The following is a 25,507-nucleotide window of genomic DNA, read 5'->3' as shown; positions in this document are numbered from 1 at the left end:
CGCGATGTGGAGCGGGGGATGCGGAGAGAGGGGGTGTCCCGAGGGGGGGAGGGGGGGGGATGGAAATCACCGTAAGAGTGGGGACAGAGAGATGGGGTGGGACTTTCCTATACAGGGGTGACCTGAGGGTGGGGGGGGTGAGGGAATAAGGGGCAAAGGGATGGAGTTGGGGGGATCCCCTGTGGGGGAGAATCGGGGGTGGAGGGGGCTGTTGAAATCCTGGCATGTCCCGAGAGAGCTCCACCAATGGAGCTCCGCTTTGACTTCAGGAGGAGAAAGGGGAGGAAGAGGCAGCTGGGGATCCCCAGCTCATCCCAAAATCTGTGTTGGATCCCAGTTCTAGCATTGCCCCTGGGGCAGCCGTCACCCCACGGCTCTACAGTCACCACGTATCTCTCGAATTCATAATTGGCAATTAGCTGCTTTATGAACGTGTGAAGCAATGCGCCTTTTGGAAGCTGGCTCCTGCCGGCGTTAATTGGAGTCCGACTGCGGCCCCTCAGTGCACCCCCCCGGAGCGGGAAGGGGCTCATTATGGTGCCACTAATGACCAGGCTGGAAAAGCACAAAGCTGAGGTGGGCAGAAGAGGTGGGAGTGGGTGATGGGGAGAAAACGGGGAAACAGCTGCATGCACATCTGGAGGAGCCCATGCTCCCATCCGTGCACCCAGAAGGGGCCACTTCCGATGCTCACATCTGGATGAACATCTGCAGATGAGAGGTACAGATGTGCTCCAGCATGGGTTCTCATCCGGCAGCGTCCTTGCGTTGCAGCACAGCCGTCTGTGGGTGAACTGCGTCCCTGGGATGCTCACACCCGGCTGTGCCCTCCGACACCTGCAGGGCACAGCTGTGGAGCCCCGGTGTGGCAGCTGTGCACACATCTGCAGGTCCGTGTGTGCCCGAGCATGGCTACATCTGAGCAGTTGGATGCTTTGAATTTGCGGCTGTCCGGAGGCATAGCAATGCTTCGTGCTGGCACTGCAGGTGGGCGCACATCTGTGCACATCTGGGAGCTGCCCCAGACAGGGAAATCCTTGGAGCCCAGCGATGCTGCACTCCTTTCTGGGCAGCTTCAGGGCCATGCATTATTCACGCTCCCTCTTGTTCATGGGCAAAGAGAAAGCAAATAAATATTAATTTAAGAATAACACAAAGATTTCCCACTTCTCCCGTCGGGGTTTCTGCAGCCCAGGCACTCCTAGTCGGAAAAAGTGGAAATAAATGGCCTGCAGAAAAACATTCATCCAACTATTACCTGAACAGTCCTTGGGAGTGGTAATCGGAAGTGATGCCAGAACATTGAGTGCTGTGGCATTAGGGAATCTGAGCACCTCTAGAAGTTGAGCAGGGAGGACGTGGCACATCCCGGGTTGGCAAACAGGACAGAGAAACCCCCCTGTTAACCTGGGGGTCACCCCAGGCCCGAGGCGGAGTGATGGGCTCCCAGGGGTGGCACACGCAGAGCCCACTCCTGATCCCGTCCTCTTGGGAGCGGGGAAAGCAGACAAAGGAACCGCTGGTGCCTAATCCCCACATTTGTCCCCACAATCAGCTGGGCAAACAGCAAGTGGGGGCTGCGAGCAGACTGATTCCGCCGCCACGACTCCTAATTGCCCTTTAATTCGGCGATTAGCGGCTGTTTGCTCAGGGCTTGCGTGCCTGGGTGCTCCACCCACAGTTTCAGTTATGGAGACTTCATCTCCGTGTCCCTTTTTACCGGTGTTGTCCTTTTTCCTGCACATCAGAACCCCCTGCGCGCTGCGGGTGGCATCGGGATGGAGAAACTGAGGCACAGAGCTGCACGGCGGCCCAGGCGGTAATGACAAGCGACAAGGCATTTGTATGGGCAAATGAGCGGCCCCGTGCCTGCGAGGGGTGTAAATCCCATCCAGCCCCGCTATTAGCATACCCCCCGGGAGCCCCCCGCTGCCGCCTGGAAATGCGGAGTGTTGAATATTTATACAGAGCGGTGTGACACTGCAAAGGGCTGCGTGTCGGGGGTTGGGGGGCGGCGGGGTGACAGCCAGCAGCGGGGCCGGGGACCAAGGGGGGCACAGAGCACCTCCCGAGAGGGGCAAAGTGGGGTGTCCTAGGGGATAACCGCGGGGTGCTGCTGAAGCGGGCAGGAAGCTTTAGGGACGCGCACTGAGATGCTGCGGGGATGATCACGGTGTGTTCAGGGGAAAATGGCTGGGGGGTTGGGGAGGTGACATGGGGTGCTTTAGGGAACACGGGATGCTTCAAGGGATGGCGTGAGGTGCACTGGGGAGCAACATTGATGGGGTGATGTGAGATGCTTCAGGGGAGAGTACTGGGACCGCTGTGGGGGGATTATAGAGGTGTGCTCAGGGCATGACGCCTGGAAGGTTGTGGAGGTGATGTGATGCTTTAGGGAAGCATAGTGGGATGCTTTAAGGGGATAACGTGGGATGCATTAGGGGTGCTTTGGTGGATACTTCGGGGGATAACACTGATGTACTGCGGAGTTGATGTGACGAGTGCACTGGGGTGTTTTATGCGGTTTTAGGAGACGGTGCCAGCATGCTTTAGGGCATGATGTTGGAATATTTTTGCAGAGCAAACTGGTGTGCTTTTGGTGGTGATGGTGGCAATACTGGGATGCTTTAGGTGTGGTGGTATGAAGTTTCAGAGTGTGATGCCAGGCTTTATAAGCGATTGGGGTATCTTAGCTGAGCACACCGGGATACTTTAGGGGAATGCGCTGGGATTCTTTAGGGGAAGGAACTGAGATGCTCTAGGAAATTGTGCTGGCTGCACTGAGGAAATGATTCTGGGATGCTTCAGGAGATAATTCAGGGATGTTTCAGGAGATGGCACCGGGTTGTTTTAGAGGACGGTCAGACGCTTTAATGGTACCAGGATGCTTGCAGTGAGCACGCTGGGATGCTTTGTGGGATGGCACTGGGATGCTCGGTGGGAAGATGCCAGCATGCCTTAGAGGAACGGTGTCAGGCTGTCCTCTGTGTGCCTGGCAGGTGCAGGAGGTGGTGGGCGTCCCAGCCCGCCTCATTACCGCTGCCTTTGGGAAGCCGGAGCCCATGTGTTCTCGAGATGAGCAGTTGGGGTATATTAACATCCCATTTCCAGCTCTTTAATACAGAGTTAGCCCAGCTCATTCATCAGCCCGGGCTCCCTTCAGGCCGGGGGCTGCAGGCAGGGCTCAGCAGCTGGGGCACGGCGAGCAGCGGGGCCACGCGTCCCCGAAGCCGGGTAACAGGTAGTGGCTCATGTGCGAAGCGCTGCTTTGGGGCTGGCGCATCATTGGGAAGGGCGCTATCAAAGCTGTGCTTAATTGGGTGGAAGGGTTGTTTGCATGACCACTAATGGGGGATCAGAGGGCCGGGGACCGATCGCTGACGGCCATACAAAGGCAACCAATTACTTGCTTGTCTGCATTATGTATTAACCCATCTGGGGCTGAGATATTGGCTTTGAAAGAGAGACAAAGGCGGAGGCGTGGCAATCCGCCCGCTCCCCATCCGCCCGCCTGGGCCCTTTGTGCAGGGGGCAGCTGGGTGCTCCCCGCCACCGCCTCTGGGGACGCAGCCCCGAAGGACGTCCCCAATGGCAGGGCGCTGCCCGGCTCTGCGTCCTCCTGAATATTGCATCGGCACCGCAGGCATCCCGCGCCTTTCATCTCCTTTCATCAGCCTCTGCTCTTTGCCGCACGCCGAGGAAGCCCGCACCAGCTTCCGCTTTAATTGGCGTCGGCCTCTGTCGCTGTTAATAAGTTTATACTTCTTTTCATTTACAACGGGAGGTTAATTATGAACAGGTCACTACGTTGCAGTGAGCACAAGTCAGGGGATATCTAACGGCTCGCTTGGCTTTGCGCTCACTATCCATCATCGCGATTGGATTTGAAGGCGCAAGCCGGGCTGCCCCGGCTCTCCGCAGGGCTGCACGGTGCTGCTGAGAATGGGCAGCACTCGTGGCATGTGTGACCACCCAGCGCCGCAGACAGAGGCACTCCCGGGAGCCCCGCACGGTCCTTTCCCCGCGTTCAATAGACCAGCTCGCGGCTTTGCCGTCGTCGGTGTCATCCGGACCCGCTGACAGCGGTGCCACGCGGTGAGGACGCCTTCGCAGTGGCATTTCAAACCCTGCATCCATACTTAATTAAATGAATCTCAATTAGTCCCCACCGTTGCGTGCCACCGGCGGTGGCGGTTGACTCAGTGTGACACGAATGCCAGTGCCAGGCTCAGCTCACATCTCACTGCTGCTCAGATGGGTTTTTTGGTGTTTTCTTGCTCCTTATTTAACAGAGCTTCAAACACAATGGGAGCGATGAGAAGACGGAGGCCTCCAAGTAAACAATCTTTGACTCAGTGGGGAGAGGAAACTGGTGCCAATTAGCACACACTGGGTTCCACCTACATGCCTTTAACACAGAGGATGCTCCAATTTCAACTGTCCCTATCTATCTGGGAGGAAAGCAGAGAGCCGAGGATGGACACAGCTCGCTGCAGGAATGTCTCTTGATGGGGAGAGGAGGGGGTGAGCCTGGGGTCGGTGTCTCATTTGCAAATGGTCAAATAACTCTAATGGGGATGCGGGGTTGCATTGCAATCAGCTGCTCTGGAGGAATAATGAATTTTTCAATATGTAATTAACCGTTAACCTCATTTGCATCCCTCCCCTCCGCCCTATCCCCTGCATTACGGAGAGCTGCTCTAATTGGGTTCTGATGAGCTCTGCGGCTCTGCAGGGAGAAGGGACAGTGACGGGGACACCTCTGGGCTTGGGGACACCCAGCACTTGGGGCACCCAGCCCTGGGCACACTTTGGGAACACGCCAGCAGGAGCGGTGGTGGGTGCAGCACTTTGGGGACACGGCAGCAGTGGGGGCATCCCTTTAGGAAACCAGCTCTGGGACACACCGGCAGGGATTGCACGGGGACACCTGCTGGGGGACGCGGCTCTGGGGACACAGGGCAAGGCTGGCAGTGAGAGCTCCCCGTGGGGACACGCTAGTAGGGTTTCAGAGGGTGCATCCCTTAGGGGACACGCCGGCAAGTGGGCTGACAATGGTTGCACACCTCTGTGGAAGTGCTGTGGGATTGGTAGCAGGTGCACCCCTTTTGGGACACAGTGCCAGGGGATGCATCCCTCTGGGATGGGTGCACCCCTTCAGGGGTGCTGTGGCAGTGAGTGTGTCACAGGGATGACAGTGGGTGCATCCCTTTGGGGACGTGTCACAGGATTGGTGGTGGGTGCACCCCTTTGGGGACGCGTCATGGGGTTGCTAGCAGGTACACACACCTCTCTGAGGCCAAGCTGACAGCTCGTGCACCCCGATGGGGACACGCAGGACATCCCATGGCCCCACTCCCACCGCCGCTCACAAAGAACCCACAACCCCGCGTCCCCCCCCCCCGGTCCGGGTGCGGTTAATGTATTCCAGCGCCTGCAGCTCATGAAATGTGTAACGTCGCAGCCGCGGTAATCCCAGTAATTAGAATGGGATAATTACGGCTCTGATTGCTCCCGGGCCGCTCCCCGCCAGATGTGCTGCAGCCCCCCTCGCCTCGCTCGGTGCCACGCACGGGTTTGTTTAACCAACACGGCGCTAATTAACGCATTTTGCTGCATGGGAGGGGGTGGGATTGGACTAGCGATGCCCACCCTTAGGGACCCCGAGAGCAGCTCGAGGGGGTCCCCTCTCCCCTTCGTTACTGCCCTGCGCTCATCAATCACAGCCCGTGGTGCCCCTCTGCTCAAAGCCCATTTAATTGGGATCGTGGTGGGGGGGCGGCTGCAGTGCACACGGGGCGGCCTTTGTGCCACGCTGTCCTTATACTGGGCGGGTCTTACACAAGTCCTTATATTGGGGGATGCTCAGTCCTGATCTTATGGGGGTGCTCGGTCCCGACGCTGGGCTATACTCAGCACAAAACATGGGGGGACGTTCAGTCTCAGTGGCTGGGAATTCTTGGGGAATTCTCAGTCCTAACGTTTGGGAGATGCTCGGCCCTGGAGCTGTTCAGGGGTTTCTCAGTCACAGCGTTTAGGGGATGCTCAGCCCTGATGCCGGGGGGACATTCAGCTCACGCAAACCCCCCCTTTTCTGCAGGGCGTTTCTTTAGGGCGTATGTCCCACCCCCGTGGGGTGACCCTACCCGGCGCCCCATGCTGACCGCGCCCCCTCAGCTCACGCCCCTCACACGTGGCCACGCCCACAACCGCGAGAGGCCCCGCCTCCATCATTACGACCACGCCCCCAACACCCACAGGCCACGCCTCCCCTGACCACGCCCCCAGCCGCCCCGCGCCCCGTTCCTCTCCTCTCGCCGCTGCCGGAAGTCCCTCCCGAGGCGATCTGCGCGTCACTTCCGCCTGCTCGGTCCGGCCGCTCCAATATGGCGGCGTCCTGCGGCTCCTCGCAGCTCCCTGCCGCCGAGCCGCCCCTCAAGATCCCCAAGATGGAGGTGCTGTCGCCGGGCTCTCCGGGCGCGCTGAGCGACGGCAACCCCAGCCTGTCCGACCCATCCACCCCTAGCGGCGCCTCCCCGCTGGGCCCGGGGCCGGCGGCCGGCGGGGCCGGGCTGGGGGGCGGCGGGGCGGCGGGGGGCCGCGGCGGAACCTCGCCGTCCGTCTCGTTCTCTCCGGGCGGAGCCGCCGCCGCGGCCGCGGCCGCAGCGTGTCGGGGGATGTCCTGGACCCCGGCGGAGACCAACGCGCTGATCGCCGTGTGGGGCAACGAGCGGCTGGTGGAGGCCCGCTACCAGCAGCTGGAGGGCGCCGGCACCGTGTTCGGCAGCAAGGCCCCCGGGCCCGCCATGTACGAGCGCGTCTCCCGAGCCCTGGCCGAGCTGGGCTACGAGCGCACCCCTTCGCAGTGTCGGGAGCGCATCAAGGTACCCCCGGCCCCGCGCGTGGAGGGCCCGGGGTTGGGGGTCTTCTCCTTGAGCTGGGGTGGGCCCACGGCCGCTTTTGGCTGTAGGCCTGTTGCTGGGTCCCCTGGCTCAGGCAGCACCCGTGGGTCTTTTGTGCATAGGCGATGTCCTCTGGCACCGCGTCCTTGGGGGGATTTGGACCCAGCCCCTGATGCTCCCCAGCATCATTGCAACAATGCTATGGGAAGAGAGCTCCCACTGCTCTTTGGTGGAGTTGGTCCCGTTGATCCTGGGGTCCTTATGAACTGTGGAGTTGCCTTATGGCTGTGGTGTTTGCCCTGGGTTGCCTGCTTTAATCATTGGGCTGTGTCAAACACTGCAGCCAGCCAGTTTGTCTGATGCTGGGTTGTAAAGAGTTGTCTCTCTGCTTGTGTCCTTCCTTGGTGAGAAGGAAAGGCCTGGGCTCGGGCTGGGAGCAGCAGTCCATATGTCCTCCTCATATGGAGGGTGCTGCAGCTAGGACCGGTGGGATGTGAGGAACCTGGGATACGTAGGAGCTGCTTCAGGCTGTAAGTGTGAATGAAGTGCAGAAGGGAGAATTGAATTATGATGTCCCTCAAGGCTTTATTTCCCCTATCGTAACCCATTTAGTTTCCCACGCAGTTACTTAAAATGTTGATCAATTAAAAAGGAATGTTTTGTTAGCTCTTGGTATTGCTGGCGTTGTTGGCTTCTCCGTGCCTTGTTCTATCCATCACATAGTGCTGTGCTGGGCCATGCAGCCTGGGGTTGTCTGTGTGCAAATACCCTGCTCTTTGATTTGCAAAATGCATGAAATAAGGGACTGGGCAGTTCTGCAGTATTGATAGAGACTGATGGCAGTGTATCTTGTGGGCAGTTCTGTGTGTGAGCATCCTGAGTGACGTTCAGGAGCAAATGAGCAGGGGATTCGCCCTGCAGTGTCTGATAATTAGATTAGCATCTGTCTGGAAAAATGGTTGGAATGAAACAAAACTCTCCCATAAATATTTTGCTTTCTGAATGTATGTTCTTTGGAGTCTTTGACTCCTTGTATCTCTCTGCTTGGGGATTTATTTTTCTGAAGGCATTGTTTCTGAGCAGTGTTCAGTTTCCATCAGTCCTTCCGTGAAGCTGGGATACTTAGGGTTTTGCTAGTGGTGAAAAAGCTCCAGAGGCAGTTTTCCTTGTCCCAGCTCTGATGCTTTCTGGTTGTTGAGGGAGTTCCTGTGGATGTTGGTAAGGGCTGCTGCCCTGGCTCTCGCTGCAGCTGTACAAGGGCTTGCCTCACAGAATGCAGAGTAGTTTGTAAGGAGAATGTCCTGGCTGGACAGTGTGAGGGCTTGGAGGGCTCTGGCTGGGGTGGGAAAGTGCCCGTTTGAGTGTCTCTGTTTCCCAGCAGCTCATGGTGCTATTACCAGGGATAGTTCTTCCCCTATCTGTTGAGAAGTGCTTTGGCAGCAGACTTTTAAGTTGTAAAGAAACCATAAACTGTGTTTTCATATGTATGTTTCATATAGTTTAGAGGGAATGAAACACTCTGAGGTTTATATTTACCACATTGCAATAGCTTCAAGAGCACCCTCTGAGAGATCTCTTGGACATTTCCCTATGGATGTTTCTAGGCAATGCACAGGTCATCTGTATAGACTCTTAAGTAACATCCACAGAGAACACTGGTTCAGAGGTTCAGTGTAAAGGAGGTGGCCTGATTCCCACTCCTGCCCTGTCCTACACTGCTAATCCACGGGCTCTCTGCCTTGGCTCCTTGCTGCGGGTTGTTAGCATCCCACACTGGGCTTCCACCTTGCCCTGCACCTGGCACTGAGGTCGTGCTGCTGTCCAAGGTCCTGCATATCTCGAGTCCTCCTGGTGTGGGGTGCTCTTGGGAGGTGCAGACATGTCAGCATGGCAGAGCTTTTCCCGATCTTTCCAGTTTTTCAAGAGTTGCTGCAAAATGAGCACTCACTGAAGAGCTCCATTTTTGATAGAGCCAAAGGTTGAGTTTGTTACAGGAATCGTTAAAATAGTTGCATTAGAATTGGCAGAATTGTCTGCTTGGCTCTTTCTTGCTCAGCTGAGGGTGGAAATCACTTCTGGATGCAGAGAGGCTGATGTTTGACATCCATTTTAAGATGGAGCAGGAAGGCTTAGACTTGCTGTTGGAGCAAGGGTGGTTCACAGACACTTCACAGTCTTACGCTATCGGTTGTCAGAGCTAAAAGCAGAGCTGAGGCAATGGTGATGGATGAGTGCTTTGCTCCACCATTCCACTTGCCTGCTGTAGCCATAACGTCCCCCATCTCCATGATTTTATAGGATAGTTTGACATAACACCCCTCAAGGGACAGTGCTGTAAGGATTTGCTGATTGATTATAAATGTAAATCATGCTTAAAATGCATTGTATTCAACTTATTTTATAAATAGATTGTAGGTAAGAACTCTGTGCTGGCTTTCTTCAGGACACCCGAATTCCCTGCGCTCTGACAAATCTCGAGGAGTGAGTTAGAAATGAGATGGAAAGGAAAAAGTCAGCTCTGCAGAACAAAGTTTTCCAGTTCCGCAGTTGTATTGCATATATGCATTCTCTCCTAATTCAAACAGGATGGGAAGCAAGGACCACATTCACGTTTTGACCGTCTCCTAACATCTGTGTGTGCTTTTCTGCACATAAGCAATGCTGGCCTGCAGTCTGCAAATGAGACTGCTGCTTGGTTTTTCCACTCTGGAGTGCCTGTTTCAAATTCAAGGATTCACACATAGTAATTCCAGCAAGTACTCCTAGCTTATTCCTGCAGGAGAGCCTGGCTTCATGACTCTGATGCCTGCAGACCAGCTAGCTCAGGGATTGGGAGCTGCAGGAGAATTTAAGCATTTTGATTTCTGCCTGTTGGGTCCCCAGAAGCCATCCTGTGCCTCACAGTTCCCTCATCCTGGCACACCAAGCTGTGTCCTGAATCACTGCTGGCTCAGGAATGGTCGGAGTGCACCACTACAACTGCGATCTCAGAGCTCTTGTTAAAGAATTGTTTACTGATGCACATGTGCTTTTCCTCCAGCCCTGCTCTTCTTTGCTAAGAGTGTTCATAATCAGAGATTGGAGAATTAGCCTGGCTCAGCAGTTTGTGGATCCCCATACTGATCCCCTCTGTGCTACATTGTGGAGCATCCAGCTATTAGATTTGACCTCAGAACTATTATTTAAGGCAGAGGATGAAATATTTTGCACAACCCTTTCCAGGCCTGTATGTAGTTGCCTCTCTTTTGTGCCCTTCACCAGGTGTGTCGTTGCTTCAGAGCAGGAGGTGAGCTGCTAATGAGTGGCAGAGACACAATCACAGAAAAATGAGCTGTCACCTCGTGCTGTGACGTTCTGTATGAAGGCCAAAAAAAGCTGATGCATCCAGTATGTAGGCTTGTTATTGCTTCAGATCAAGCAATGAGCTTGGACATCATTGTTTCATGCTCTTCTAACCTCTGAACATGTCGATCACAAGCTCTGCTGCTGGTGGTGAGCCTGTTGCCCTTAAATTTAGTTTTCTGTGTGCAGTGACCTGCTGCTTACCTGGGCAGAAGGCAGGAGGTGTCTGCTGGGTTGTGATCGTCCACAGAGTATGTGATTTACTTTGCAAAGGAAAAAAAAAGCACCTTGAAGACAGCAGTTATGTGCTTTTACATGAGGAACACAGGCACAAAAGGGAGAAGTGAGTGCTGCTAACATGAAACAGGATGGGATGAGGAATTATGCTTGGATGTCAGCTGCTCGTGTTCTCTTGCTTTAAGCTGTATGTAAGATGATGATGGCAGGGTTTACTTTTAACGTGGCTCTGTTTTTTTGCTGCTTTATGATGTAAACAGTCTATTTTTAAATCTTTGTAGTGTGAAGTCGTTTTGAAAGAAGGAAGCACTGCACTGGCTGTCTCTGATGGGACTCCTGCAGTAATGCAGTGTGACCTTCTGTGTGCTCCAGGAGATTGAATTTCACCCAGAATTTCATCACTGGGTTCAGTAACCTTAAGCAGAGTGGCTCTCTTTTCAAAGGATTTCCAAGGATGGAGTTATCAGTTCTCTTTACCAGCAGCTTATCCAACTGCTTAACACCTTCAGAACAGCTTTGCCTTCCATTTTTTTTAATGCATTTTCCCTTGTCTTCTGTTACTCAGGCCGAGCTCCTTGTCCCCGTGGCTCCACCCTCTGCGATGTGCACAGGCAGTGTTCAAGTTACCTCTTGATCTTTCTTCGCCTTAAGTAGGTTCAGATGCCTCTAGTTTTCCAGGCTGGGTCATTCCTTGCAGTTCCTGTCCTGAATCCTCTCCAAGAACTCACTCCTCGCTGGAGAACCTCACAGGCCCCAGTAGGTGGGAGCAACTTTCTGTTGACATTTGTAAGCTGGGGTAAATCTGTACTTTGTCACTGAAGAGTTTGTTTGCTTTACTGCTTCTTGGACACACTGTGGGACTGCAGTGGAGGAACATCTCTGGACGATGTGAGCATCACATGAAGCGAATGCCCTCACACAGCAGCTGTGCCCACTCCCTGTGTGGGCCACTTGCTGGGGCACTGTTAAGGGAGGTAGGTTAGCACCACAGCCCAGCATTGCCCATTTTCTGGAGGGCAACTCTGCCAGCAGCACTTTGGTGGAAGCTCTGACAATCAGATGTGCCCTGAGAAACACCCAGAGAAACAAAAACTAGCTGTCTGCTTCTACTGCAAGGATCAGGGCTAAAAGCAGCTCACACATGGGATGTCTTTTAGCAGGCAGCAAGTCACAGTTGTGAATGCTGAATCTTAGCTTGGGAGCACATTATTTCTGCCTCTCAGGAAGGGAACCATTTAGGACCCAGGTCTTAAAATCCTCCTGATTTTAAATACTTGGCCTTAGGCAGTACACACAGTGGGCTGTAATTGTGGACATCACAGTGGCAGTTACATTGCAGAAACTGCACTGACGTCAGGAGAGAGTCCCAGTGGCAATGATGCAGTTGCTAGATGGTTGATTTTGGATTTTGTTTATTTTAGAAGTAACTGGTTGCACCTGAAATGTTCAACAGAATGAAGCTGGTGTGAAAGCACAGAGCTTCGAGTGCCTGTGTAGGTGCAGATTCACTTCCACCACTGTTCAGGTTCTGCTACATCCTGCTAAATCTGTCAGTCTGGAGGCTGAGGAGATGATGCTCTCCGGACCGCTGTGGGTCCCACAAATTACCAGCCTTTGTTTTGGCCATTGTTTCTGGTGAAAACGAGTTAAGGCAGCCTTTGGTATTTCACTTACAGCTTTTCCTATTGGTCTAGATTTAGATGTTGCTTTCTATTGATAACCATTTCTCTATGCAGCTAAATCACAAAGGCTGAGGTTGGACTCGCCTGGCATGGACCTTTCTTTGGAGACCACAGCCTCAGGACGGGCGTTTGCATGCTTCTAGGATCGTGTGTAAAGCTCCCAGCTTTCAGAACTATGTGAGTAGTTACCCATGGGGTGCCACCCGTGTTGATGCTTTCCGCCTCCCATCTGGAGCTTACTCTGGAGCAGAGCATTTTCTCTACCACCTGCAGGAGGGTTTGTGCTGCTCTTAGTCTGTGGCCCTGCTCTGCCTGCTCATTTGAGACCCAGAACCAGCAGGGAGAGGCCTGTGTGGTCTCTTTGGCTTGCCAAATAGCTGGTGTCTAACCTGTCAAGTACTTCGTGGATTTCTTTGGTCCAGACTGCTGTATTTAGGGCAGTCGTTGGCGGTCAGACTTCATGGGTGGCATGGAGATGCACATCTCATTCACAGTGTTTATGTGAAAACTCAGGTTTGATTTTTTAGGAATGAGTGTGTTTCTAAAGGCAGGACAAAATACTGAAGCATAGCTTTCATTGCTTTGGGGTAAGTAGTGAAGGGTTTAAACAATAGTTTTGGGTAGTGTAGGAAAGGACACCTTTACTGACCAAATGGTATGGGGGACTATTACTGGGTGTCGTAGCTCTTAGAAACTCTGCTGTTAGGTCTTAATGGAAGGAGTGGAAGCTCTTAGTACTGATTGAATAGCAGTGAAGTTCTGTCAGTCAGGTGTGCTTTGGAAGTGGAGTTCATCCTCTGTCAGGCTGCAACAAAGTCTGCATCTGATCCCTGGTTTAAACCTGGGGAAAAGCAATCTTCTGGCCCACAGCTTGTCTTCTGTCTCTCAGTCTCTGGCGAAGGTCTGCAATGTCCCAGGTTCATGTGCTCTGTGAAATCCTGCTGATGCAATAGGGCTTTTGTCTTGAAGCTTGTGGGATCTCTGCACCCAAACTCTGCTGTCTTAGTTAGCAAAAGTGTACAGCTCCGTGTCTGCTGCAGTGGTTCAGAGAGCTAACAGCAGCCACGTATCCTTGGTGCAGAGGTGTGGAAACACCATTATAGTCATCTAGGCTGGCCTCTGCCATTGGTTTTGATGCCTCTGTGAATGATTCCTGACCAGGCTAATTTTGTTTAGATGTATTTAATTGTGGTTTGGAAACTGGCCGTGGTGAAAAATCCACTGCGTCGTTTTGTTAGATTCTAGCTCTTACTATGTAACCTGCCTTAAAAACATGTGGCTTACGGTACTGACTGAGCATCCCTTATCAGTGTCTTACAGCACGACTTTGCCTCTTCAGGCCATTGTCCAAAGAGCTGCCTGGTTCCTATCTCAATTTGGTAACTGACTTCTCTATTCCCCTGACCACGTGTCTTCCCTTAGGGCATTTACATCACTTGCACTGTTTCATTCTGGAGTGGTTTGGGCTGGAGCCAGAACTTTCAGGAAAGTTTTGGCACGGGGGCACATCAGGATACGATTGAGGCTTCGTTCTTCGGTGTGAAAATGATTTACTTGGACTGCCGGCGTATCTCCGGGTGCTGTGATCTGGCAGATGTGTGGAGACCTGTGGAGCTGGAGCCCCCTCACACAGGGCTGCAGCAGGTTCTGCAGGGCATGACTGCAGAGTGCTAAGGGTGGTTTGTGTGAGGCTGCTCGTGTTTGGTAGAGCAGTGTTATGACTTGGTTCCTGGAGCACAGTCATCAGCTGCCTTTCTGCAGCGTGGCACGGCTCTCTTAGAGTTCAAGCTGTGCTTTCTTCTCTTTATTCTAGGAACTGATGCTTCAGTTCAGAAGTACAGAAATAGGGCTTCTTGTGGTGATATTCTTGTTTAGGCCTGATATTGTCCTGCCTTTCACACATCTTTTAACCTAAAAGTCACGAGCTAGCACGTAGAGCAGAGGAATCAACTGCCTGTAGTCAATTCAGTTTCCTTGTGCTCCAGCCAGTGTAGGAATGCAGGTTTCAAGAGCTTTCCTGGCACCATCCCTCCGTGCTGTACAACCACCCAAACTTCACAAGCCATTTCTTTTGTCCTGCTATGGTTTCATCTTCTGATAGTTGTGAGTATCCTGGCATGACGAGGCAGGTTGCCTTTTGTCACGGTGTTATCCATGACAGGGACACAAAGGAAACAGAAGGGAGAGAGGGGAAAAAAGAAACAGCTGCACCATCAGTGGCCACGCAGCCTCCAGAGCAGAGCTGTGTGCTCCGGGAGGGGAATGGAGGAAATAGATGGGTCTACAAAAAACAACAGCATGATTTGAGGAGGAACAGTAACTTTACTAAATCTAATAACATTGAACAATTGAGAGAGACAAAGTTTCCAGACCAAATCTGAGAGCTTTAGTGGGGAACTGCAGGGGAAGCACACGAGAGACAGCGGGCCTGGCATCTGGTGTGGAGCTCCAAGCCTCTGCTGCTCCCCAGCAGCATTAACTCCTCAACTGCCTGCGTGATGTTCTGGTGTGGAAAACTGGCATCAAAACCACAACACACTTCATGGATGGGTTCTTGATTCTGGGGCTCCACAGCTGCATGTTTCCTACCCCAATTGCAGTGGAGGTGTTGGAAATTTAAAACTTTGCTGGTGTTCATCCAAGGAGGATCTGCCTGGTTATCCTGAGAGATAGCAAGGAGGGTCGGGAGAGGCAGGTGCTCTGCCTCAGGCTGACCAGCTGAGGTACCCCGACTGCTCTCCCAAAGTGGCTGCTGGGATGCAGTGCTCACTGCTGCCTGTGTGCTCGTGTGGGCTTCTGTTGTGCGTCGGGTTTTTGGTTTTGAAACAGCAGCATGGAGCTGACTTACTGCTTATCAGCTTTGTTGCTGCTCCTGGGGCTCTGAATGTCACGAGGAAACTGTTTAGAAATGTATTCCTCTCCTGCTGATGCTGCTAAACAAGTGTGTGAGGAAGGTTAGGTACGTTGGAGCGTTCTGGAGATGTAAGGTTCTTTCTGGGGGAAAACCAAACGTTTGATGGGTGATGTGTACTTGCTTGTTGCCTAAAAGCTGTAGTGCTCCTCCACAAAACAAGATGACCAAACTAACGATTCCCAGATTAGTGCCTCTTTTGAGCCCCAGAGGTGGCTTTGGTTGCCATTCAGTCTGGCACCTGAACAATCTAATGAATGTAATGTGAGAAAACGTGTTCTACAGATCCATCAGTCTGCAAATCACCGAGGCTTGCACGATAAACTCGGAGCATGATGTTATCTATTAAAGGTAGATTTGTGGTTGAATTGAAAACACACTGGGGGCTGCTCATAAAGGCCCTTCCCCCCCAATATCTGTCTTGATCTGGATTATGGGGCGTTATGCAAGTCTGTGATTTTTGTCTGCAGCTTTGCCTTGCTGTCAGGCAGTGGGTGTTACATGTAGCTGCCAGCTTGGATACTGTACAGGATGGTAGTGATCACCAAAACCAGATCGGGTTTTTGCTTTTGTCTTTTTTGGAGGTTTCACCCTTAGCACTGGAAGCTGTTGTAGTGCATTATTAGCCAGAGCCATCCGAGTTATGTTTCTTACTTAATGATTGATATCGAAGTCTGAGAATTTGGAGCATTATTGATTTGACTTCTTTTAAATTTCAGCAGCTTCACAAGAGACAGAGTGAGTTAGTAAGGAATGCAAAATATGTAAGTAATATATATTTTATTAGCTGAATAGCTTAGGCATACATTTTGTACCTTGTGTCTTCCTACCAGAGTAAGGAAGGTCGGACTGTCTGTGCTTTCGGGGACTTCTTTCTTCCTTTCTGTCTCCTCCCTGCTTCACCTTCTTCAAGCTGTGGGCACAACACCAGCTCTCCTTTCCCCTTCTTGTAGTAGGTGTGCATTTTCTTGGCTGATTGGTATCTCTGACTGGGGATCTATTGTTTATTTTTCCCTATGTTACGTGGCAGATCTGGGAGTTTTGAAGTGGGGAGGAGAAGCAGTTGCCCAAGTTAAACTGATGAACCTGTAGCTGCTGCACAATTTTGTTCTGTGTTGTAGATGTTAAAGCTAAGACCTGCACCAGGAGCGTCAGGTACCTACGATGCTTCCTGCCAGGTGTAGATTAACTTGACAGCCTCGCATGTAGCTCGTGAGTGTGTGGCAGGTACTGATCAGCAGAAGTAAAATTCTAAACTCTGCCTGGCAGTCATGTAACTCTGCTGTGTGTGCTCTGCTGAAGGTCACCTGTGGGTGGTTAACACACAGCTTTCTGTCTTAGACCCTTCGCAGGTGTTACAGCCGTGTGAAGGAGCATGGTGTGGGGAAGAGGAAAAGCAGCTACACATTTGAACAGCTGGAGCAGGTGTTTGGCCAGGGAGGATGGGATTCCCAGCCCTGCCAGCCTGTCCTCATCAACAGCAGCGGCTTGTACCAGGAGCTGGAGTCAGATGGCAGCACCATGGAGGAGTATTCGCAGGAGGACTGGGGAAACCACAGTCAGGATCTTCATTGCTACCAGACTGGTGAACAGGAATTAGGTAAGGAATCCTGTTAATGCTTCTCTGTTTTCTGTGCTCTGTGTTCATATGGTCCCCACTTTCATCTTTGGGACATAATGTGCTCAAGTGATAAACAGCTGATGTCCATGGGCAGGAAAGGGAGATGATCATCAAAAGCAGACAGTGGTTCTTGAAAGCTGCTGGAGTATCAGGATCAGGAGAAAAGAAGAGTTATGTAGCCGTAAACCTTGGCAAAGGAGGCAGTGCATTCCCTGGCTCTGTCCCTTCCCCCCACTGCTCAGTTTTACTTCCCCTGATGGGATCAGGGGGGTGCTGTCCTGTCAGCAGTGCCCAGCTTTTAGGTCCTTGGCTGCCAGCTACCTCTCAGCCATAGTTCACTTCCAGGCTGCTCCTGTTCATACCGATGATTATTTTCTCCTTCTTCCCACACATCCTAACTGCTGTGTCTGCTTTAAGCACACAGATATGCTTGTATCCAGATGTGTGGTGTCTGGAATGCTTTTCCTGCTTGAATTAGTAGTGTCAGCTTCAGTGCATGCAAATGAGTACATTAACTAATTTGGAGGTTTGGTTGTTGCCTGTGGCTGTTTAACCTTGTCCAACGGAGCTACCACATTCTTGATCAGAAAAGCAAGCACACTGATCTGAGCTGTTGTGTCCAGCTGCAGAGAAGTGAGTTTCTTCAAGCGTGTTTGGCTCGAGCCACTGATGTTATGATATGTGAAACATGGAGGAGAGGGGATTATTTTCATGGAGGAGATAGAAGTTGATCAAATCCAGCAGAGACCCAGTTAGAATGCAAACTGGGGAGCAGATGTTGATGTGGTTTTCTGTGTGATCTGTAGGCTGAAATGGGAACAGGAAGGAGGTGCAGTCACCTGTCTGTACGCATCTTTATTCCGGGACTGGTGATTGCAGATGCTTTAAAAGAGACTTAAATTGCAGCTTGATATTAAAGCAGCCAACTTGCAAATTAGCCACGTTCTGGTTCTCTTAGACTTCTTCCCTCGGGAGCTTAAAAGTCAGAAATATGTGGGAGAGGAATGGTGGGGAGACGGTGATGTTTCAAAACGTATGTAAATGGCAGCTAATTCCATCTCATCGTTCTGGTGACTCAAACTGTGCTCTCCTGGTTTGTCACCACTCTCCTTCAGTTGAATTACAGAGGCATTTGTGTGCAGTTGGGCTGACAACGTTCTTGATGTTGAGAGAAGTTAAGAGGGAAGCATTTAGCACACAAAATCTAAATGGGATACAGATGCATTTGTTCTGGTGCTTGCTCTTCGAATGTGCTATTGAAAGCAGAACAGTCTTCTTTCTTTCTCTCTTTTTTTCCCCACGATGTAGTTAGTAATTAAATTGGTTTGTGATTTAATTGCAGGAATTATGCTCTTGTCCTTGAAAGGTTTTGCACTTGCAGAGACAGATTGAGATCTTGTAACTGACCGCATCATTTCCTAAGGAAAAACTAACCTCTGGCTGATGTAGGAACTGGAGCTGCCCTGTGCACGTGGCAGGGCTTAGTGGGATTGGGAGATAAGGTGCATTTTAACTTCAGCCTCAAAAAAAGGCAGCGGGAATATTATTTAAAATATAACTGTGTTGGAATCTTACCTTTCAGATGAAATGCCTACCACAAAAAGAACATTAAAGATAAAACAGGAATCTTCAGAAGACACTCAGTAAGTAATTTATGAATGTTTTACCCTGGAATGTATTTCCCTGGGGATGCTGTGCAGGAGGGAGGATGTTTGAAACTTCTGATTGTAATTACAAGTGCATTGTGCAAGACTATTCATACACTTGAATCTGCTTTATGCATTATTCCAGTTACCTCAGAACATTCAAAAAGCTTCACAAGTTTGTCCTCTCATGGCTTCATCGTGCAGCAAACAAACGACTCCGCACATGAATGCAGGGACACAGCGTCAGGACTGCTAGGGATGTGTGGGCAGGCTGCAGTTATCACGGGATGAGTCCAAGCTCTGGGATCTGAGATCTGGTTTTTTCCATCTGCCTGAAGTTCTCTGTATTTTGCCCATTTGGATGCAAGTTAAAAAAAAATTCTTTTTTTTTTTTTTTAAGAGCAATCATTGCATTGTAATGTGTATTTTCCACTGAACCAATGGCAGGACCATACCCTGCACACCCAGGTGGTGGCATGTGCAGCTGTGCGTGCTGGCCTGATATTTTAAATGGATCAGAAGGAGAATACAAGTGGAGGAAAGAGAGAGTGAGAGGTGAGACCACCTCACTAGTGTTGCGTGTTGTTGGCTTGTATGAGTAATGCTTGCATAAAAAGTTCATGCATTTCCCCTCCTTGGTGGAAGGCGTGCCAAAGTTTGTGATTTCTTTTATTTTTATAACTTTCCAGAGCTGACTTATAACCTTTTGGATTGGTTTAATCTGACAAATACCGGAGCATTTAAAATGTTTTAAGCATGTGAATCTCCGTTGCCTCGCCAACAATAACACAGAGTATTTCAAAAAATGAAAGGACTCGTGCCATGTTTCTGCAGACCAGGGCTGCTTTCTTCCAGCCTCTTGGGTTTTAAACCCTGTAGGGTAAGTGTAGCTCCATCTGTAATGGAATGAGCTGTCTCAAATCGACCTGCAGGCCCTTCAGGGTGGGAACACGTGTGGGCATGGTGTCTTGCACCACTTCTCCCAGTGGCTTACAGAGCTGGCTGAAGTCAGACTGGTGTTTCTTGGGCTGCCATGTGAGGTTGTGTAGGACAAGAACTCATCAGTGCTGTGTACGTATATGTAGTGTCTCTGATTAGCAATAGAGGCTTTTTACTGTAAGTAAATGATTTTTTAATATTCCACAGATGTATATATTTAATATAAAGCCTCCATTGTGATGGCTTAGCTTTACCAAACTCTCCTCAATTCCTCTGGATTTTCCAGGGTTAAGCTGTGCTTGATGGTGATTTTTCTCTTCACGTGGAGTGAATGCAGGGTAGCATCTCAGGGATGGACATGGAGAAAAAGCACTTGTTTTTCAGTATAAATATCATCACCTCTTGGAGCAGCTTGTTAGGACGGTTCTGGGGTCACTTTGCCTTCAAGGTGTGCGTTGGGAGCAGTGCAGAAAAGAATTCTCAAAGTTCTGAGATCAAAGCTCAGAGCAGCACACGCTGTGTGAGGACTGCATGAGTTTTCTCTTCCAGTTTTGTGCTGTGTAGGTGCATGGCTAGGCCTCACACTGCTCAGAGTTGGGGTTTCTTTTCTGCCCCTGAGGCTCTCTCTAAAACACACAGAGGTCTCTGAACTCCCGGCCATTTTGTGAGGCATGTGGGTGATGAGCCAATCTTACAGGCTCAGTGGAAGCACAGAGTGTCTTCCAACACAGAAATTTGCTGAAAATGCCTTTTTTTTCCTCTGCTGTGAGGAACGAGGAACTTTTAAACCCTGACGGAGATCTTTTAAAGCTGAAAAGAAACTTGAAAACTGTCTTTGTACTACATCAAGCGATGGAAAGCGAAGAATTAAATAAGCATTCTTCCTGCCTTCTGCACTGTCAGGGCTTTTAGCACGAGGTGTCAAAAGCAGCCTTTCAAGTCAGGTTCTTGGAAAGTGAAAGATCCCTGCATGCTGCTGCTGTGGCAGGGTTTGCTTTGTCCAGCTCAGTGCCTCAGCAGTCGGACATCAGATAAGGAAATGAGTGCTGAGTTCAGAGCGATCACGAGCAGTCTGGAGAAGCCTTGCTGATGCTGTAGATAAGCTGAGTATTTATTATCTTCTGAAAAAAGAGTTGTCTAATTTTAAAAGCCATACAGGATAAACAGTGCTATATTCATGCCTTTGGCCAGTGTTTTAAAATACATGTAACTTATTGCAGAGAAAGCAGACCTTCAGCTCCTCTGCTTTCCTGTGCACGTGGAAGTTTGAATGTTCCTTGAGGTGCAGGAGGGAAGAGCTTGTGGGTGAGCTGCACTCCAGCCCTCTGCTCTGCCAGCTGGGCTCTCCCATACTGGACGTGCTGGTGCATTCCCTTTGCTCCTCCCTCCAAATAAATGTTTTGAGAAGTGAAAGCTGCTTCAGACCTTTTTAAATCGCAGAAGAGTGTGTTTTTTCACTGCAGGCTTTTTGAAGATGAAATAGAAATGGCTGAGGGAGCTGGATCCTTCACTGAAACCAGCTGTTTGGGTTTCTTTGAAGTCTGCTTTTGTTTGGAAACTGAGCCTTAGAACAAATTTGCTCCAAGTTTCAAGTCTTTCCTCGTTGGAATTGCAAAAGCTGAGGAGAAGGCAGTGCGACTGCCCAGGCTGAGCCAGGTGCTAGGGGTCAAGGACCGACATGCAGAGGAATGCAGCTCTTGGGCACCTTCTACAGATGAAAAATGAGATAGTCCTGTGACATGTGGGGCTGAGCCAGGATGAACTCTGCTTGCTCAGATGTCACGTATTTCTTTTAAAGAGAGAGAAGTACCAGTCTGGCTTTTACTGGCTGTGTTAGGTGTTTCTCTCCTCCTGCAACCAGCAGAAAGAAAAAAGCAGCCTGAGCTCCATGCTTTAGCAAAGTGTCACATCACCTTAATTTAGCTGCCGTACCAAGCAGAAGAGAGCTGTGGTGTAAGGGATCTCAGAACCATAGCCAAGGGGGTTATTCCCAGTTCCTAATCTTGATCAACTCCCACATTTTTTAGGCCTGGGAAAAGAGGGGCCGTCTTCACAGTTACCTGTGCTTTATGCCATTGGCACTGCAGGTGGTGAGCACAGCTATAGCACTGCTTGCTTCCTAGCTCCTGGGCTTGACCCCACATGCAGTCCTGGATGTGGGATGATTCGGGGGTGCTTGGTGCCATTTCTCATCAGGCAGTTTGTGGGTCACGGTGCATTTACATTTATACCTGGGGATGCTGGGTGGAGCCTGGGGAAGTGAAGCTCAGCAGCAGGGCAGTTGCTCAGGGAACTGGCAAAAGCAATTGCTGAACCACTCTCCAACATCTGTGAAAGGTCATGGAGAGCAGGAGAGGTGCCTGAAGGAAAGCCAGTGGCACTCCAGTCTTCAGAAAGGGCAAGGAGGAGGAGTCAGGAAACTCCAAGCCAGTCGGCCTCACCTCTGTCCCTGGGAAAGTGATGGAATGGGTTATTCTAGATGTCATCTCCAGGCAGCTGGAAGAAAAAGTTATCAGGAGTAGTCAGCATGGATTCAGCAAGAGGAGATCGTGCCTGACCAACCTGGAACCTTCTGTGATGTTGTGACTGACAGGGTGGGAGAGTTGGGCAGAGGGGAACACTGAGGTTTAAGAGGAGCAAGAGCAGAGCCCTACACATGGGGAGGAATAACTGCACGTGTCAGTGCAGCTTAGGGGGTGCCCTGCTGGAATGGAGCTCTGCAGAGGAGGACCTGGGTGTCCACGAGCCCGTGGTGTGCCTGGGATTCTCCTCTCTGCTCTGCCCGGGGAGCCCCCACGTGGGGCACTGGGACTGCTTTTCTGGGGTAGTACTGCTTCCTCCGCTCGGAGTGACAGATCCCCTCCATGGGAAGCCTGTGTCTTCTCTAATACGTGAAGCTCTGCTGGAGATCCTCCAGTGAAATGATTCTTGTTCCGCAGGAGTAGTTGGAGTGACTAATTTTTTTTCACCAGGGCTTCAGCTGTGTTTTGTGCTGAACTGAGCTTAGCTGTCGTATTTATGGTGTAATTAATAAAGGTGTTGTTTTTTCTGTTGTTGTTCTTAGCTCTGTTCCCCCACTGTTGTATGAAAATCTACCCACACGGCATTCTGGCGTGTCTGGGTTTGCATGGGACCGTTTCCTGAAATTGCAGCTCCCTCTCTTGAATGGAACGACTGCTGGTGAACGCAGGCTGCTGTCACACAGCCCTGCGCTCGGCCCGCTGCTTCCACACCACCTTATCCCTCCTGTGGGGGAAGGATGGCCCTGGGGAGTTATTGAGGAGGGCTGAGTGGAGCAGCTTCCGAATGGCAGCTCTTGGACTCAGTCACCAGCAGAGCTGCATTATCTTCCTACAGATTGGATTATAGGACGGTAACTCTTAGAATCAGCAGTTCTCTCCACTAAGGGTGCCCTGAGCATCTCATTCATCCTGAAGGAGGCTGTTGCAGCTTGCTTCACACGTATGCAAACGCTGCCAGCTGATGGCTTGGCACAGTGTGAGTGCTGCAGTGCAGCTTGCCTCTGCACTGCTGTCATTACTGGCGGCCAGAAGAGCTCTCGGGAGGCACGGAGTCTTTATTTGTCCTCTGGTGGACTGCACGCAGCTCTGGGGTGCAGTAATTTCCAAGTGAGCAGGAGGATGGCTGCGTGCAGCTGGCTGGAAGTGAGAGCCCTCGGTCAGAGGAAAAGGGGGAAAGCCAAAAAGCAACCTGGTGTCATTCTTTGAATTGTGGAAGGGTGAGAAAAGCCAAACAACATTCTGTGCTTCGAGGTGAACGTTCTGTGCTTTTTTTCCTGACTTTGCTTTTGAGAGCGAGGTGAGGGCAAGTGCACTTCTGGAGGGAACAGCAGGGGAAGCTGGAGGAGCACACAGCAGCGTGTTTCTGTAGGGAGTGGCCGAGTTGCTGAGCTCTCATTCGTCCAGCAGTGCCAGAGCAGTGTCTGCTGCTGCCTTTAAGCAGCACAGGTCTGAGTACGGTGATGGAGCAGCATCCTTCCTCAGCCCGAACCCGGAGCTGTGTCTGTGGGACAGCTCTGGTTCTCCTCACCAGGTTCTGTCCTGCAGAACTGCTTGCAGTAAATGTCTTTCCCAGCAGGAGGTGTACCTTGACGGTGTTACGAGCTGGGGACCCGTGCAGCAGAGTGGGGTGTGTGAGGCAGACCCATGGCCGCTGCAGTGAGCGTGTGGTGCTCCAGCTCCTCACGTTGCCCTCCCAGCACAGCTCTGCTGGGGCCGTGGGGGCCGTGGGGAGCGGTGCTGAGGTGCTGCCCTCCCCCCCCCGTGCAGGTGCTGCTTTGTGCTGTTGGCTGTGATGGTTTTGCAGCTCCGTGCTCGGCCGGGCGGGTACTGACAGCTCTGCGCTTGTGTTCGCTCTTGCAGGAAGCGCGACGTCATGCAGAACATCATGCAGATCCTGGAGTCCGTCCAGTTGAAGTGGGAGCTGTTTCAGAGCTGGACTGACTTCTCCAGGCTCCACCTCTCCAACAAACTGGCCATTTTTGGCATCGGCTACAACACGCGCTGGAAGGAGGACATTCGCTACCACTACGCCGAGATCAGCTCGCAGGTGCCCCTGGGGAAGCGGCTCCGCGAGTACTTCAACTCGGAGAAGCCCGAGGGCAGAGTCATCATGACCAGAGTGCAGAAAATGAACTGGAAAAACGTCTACTACAAATTCCTGGAGATCACCATCAGCGAAGCGCGGTGCCTGGAGCTGCACATGGAGATCGACTGGATCCCCATCGCTCACTCCAAGCCCACGGGAGGAAACGTCGTTCAGTATTTATTGCCGGGGGGCATCCCCAAGAGCCCGGGGCTGTACGCCATCGGCTACGAGGAGTGCCACGAGAAGCCCCACTCCCCCCCAGCAGAGCCCCGGGGCCCCGACCCCAGCACGGAGACTGCGGGGGAGCTGGAGCTGCCGGCACCGCGCGCGTCGCTCCGGGTGGAGATGGAGTCCGCCCGCATCGTCTACTGCTACCTCGGCATCGCCGAGGTGCGGACTCTCCAGCAGTGCCTGTTTTTACACTTCCAGGCAAACACCAAAACCTTCAGCAAAGAGTGGGTTGGGATCAACGCGTTTTTATCTCAGAACTGCGTCGTAGAGCCCGGGGTGTCCCCGAAATCCATCTACATCAAATTTGTGGAAGTGGAGAGGGATTTTCTTTCCGCTGGCTCTTTGGTAGAGTGCCTGGAAAAAGCCATTGGATACCCCTTAAAATTCAACAACTGAATCTCGTCCTTCATAAGGATTGGGGCTGCTGCCCCCCCACGGCGCAGCACTGCACACGCAGCGCGGGGGGGGCGGGGGGCTCCGCGCCGCGGGGCCGTGCGTGCGTACATTCCGCGTCCAACGAGCTGTGATCCACTGTCTCATTTTTACACATCCGTCTCTGTAAGTGTCACCACACATCTGAATAAAGAAGCAATAGATAACGGCGAGTCGAATCCTGAGCCACGTTCAGTGGGACTGTTTTTCAGAGCCGCCCTTAGAATGGATTGTACATAATTTAGGGGGGCGCCCCTTCGCCGCCCGGTGCTCTCCCGTCTCCGAACAGTGTTGCCTGCAAAGACTTTTGTTTCTGTGATGTATTCCACTCTCCTCGTAGTGTTGCCATATCCGCTTTTATTTTATTTTATTTTATTTTTTAACATTAAAACAATTCCCGTGCTTTTGTTATTTGTTATTTTCTGGGTTCGTTGTGGAGTTCTCGTTTGCCACCGCGTGGGGGGAGCGCGTTTTGTCAAACCGTGCTCGTGGGTACAGCCGGGGGGGGCGGGGGGGTGGGATTTGGAGCCGTTCAGGAGCGTGGCTCTATCCGCCGCCGGGCAGCGCCGTTCCGTTTTTCTGGAGCTCATTGATCCGCGGCGTCGCGACATAACGATGGCTGTGTCGGCCCTGAATAAAGTGGAGCAAACGCGCACGGACTCCTGGGGACGTCTTTCTGCTCTCCGGACGCTGCTCCGCGGGGTCGGAGCCCGTCTGTGTGCGCGGGTCCCGGGTCGCGGACGCGGCCCAGGGGTGAGTGCGGGGCCGGAGACGGTGCGGGCGTGGGCAGCTCGCCCCGCGGGTCCGTGGGGCTGCTCCCAGCAGAGGACATCCTCTGTGCTCGTCCCTTCCGAGGGATCCGTTCCGCGGGTGGGACCCCAGGGGCTGCGTTTCTGCTCCGCGGCTCCGGCTGTGCCCGGCGGCTCCTTGGTCCGCATTAATCCTCGGGGTCGGGG

General features: G+C 51.9%; 1 protein-coding gene across 9 annotated transcripts; it reads left to right on the top strand.

Annotated features, from left to right (window-relative positions):
• The first annotated feature begins 6,386 nt into the window (after window positions 1-6,386).
• Window positions 6,387-24,541, top strand: MSANTD2 (Myb/SANT DNA binding domain containing 2). 9 transcript variants are annotated; one of them, XR_010622354.1, is made up of 5 exons: window positions 6,387-6,884; window positions 11,047-11,237; window positions 12,218-12,340; window positions 16,196-16,301; window positions 16,416-16,485. XR_010622354.1 is itself a non-coding variant. In XM_065738615.1 (5 exons), exons 1-5 carry the CDS (start codon window positions 6,387-6,389, stop codon window positions 24,513-24,515), a joined length of 1,716 nt encoding a protein of 571 aa, XP_065594687.1. In that variant the 3' UTR covers window positions 24,516-24,541. The 9 variants fall into 9 exon arrangements, 7 of the variants coding, with proteins under 7 accessions (XP_065594687.1, XP_065594680.1, XP_065594681.1 ...); XR_010622353.1 differs by having other exon boundaries at window positions 11,047-11,241; XM_065738615.1 differs by lacking the exons at window positions 11,047-11,237; window positions 12,218-12,340; window positions 16,196-16,301 and adding exons at window positions 15,794-15,838; window positions 18,278-18,338; window positions 23,663-24,541 and having other exon boundaries at window positions 16,416-16,674.
• The last annotated feature ends 966 nt before the right edge of the window (window positions 24,542-25,507 follow it).

The sequence above is a fragment of the Cyrtonyx montezumae genome, unplaced genomic scaffold, assembly GCF_038088225.1.
Source record: "Cyrtonyx montezumae isolate F1298 unplaced genomic scaffold, pur_monq_1.0 scaffold_22, whole genome shotgun sequence".
Taxonomy (NCBI): domain Eukaryota; kingdom Metazoa; phylum Chordata; class Aves; order Galliformes; family Odontophoridae; genus Cyrtonyx; species Cyrtonyx montezumae.
The sequence above is the reverse complement of the archived record's forward strand: the minus strand, read 5'-3'. Positions and strand labels throughout refer to the sequence as shown.

Bases quoted from the DNA above. Each gene is read 5' to 3' on its own strand.
- MSANTD2 (XM_065738615.1), top strand. From the start codon at position 6,387: ATGGCGGCGTCCTGCGGCTCCTCGCAGCTCCCTGCCGCCGAGCCGCCC. The intron at 6,885-15,793 runs GTACCCCCGGCC...TTTAAATTTCAG, and splicing joins AGTGTCGGGAGCGCATCAAG to CAGCTTCACAAGAGACAGAG. The intron at 16,675-18,277 runs GTAAGGAATCCT...CTTACCTTTCAG, and splicing joins GACTGGTGAACAGGAATTAG to ATGAAATGCCTACCACAAAA.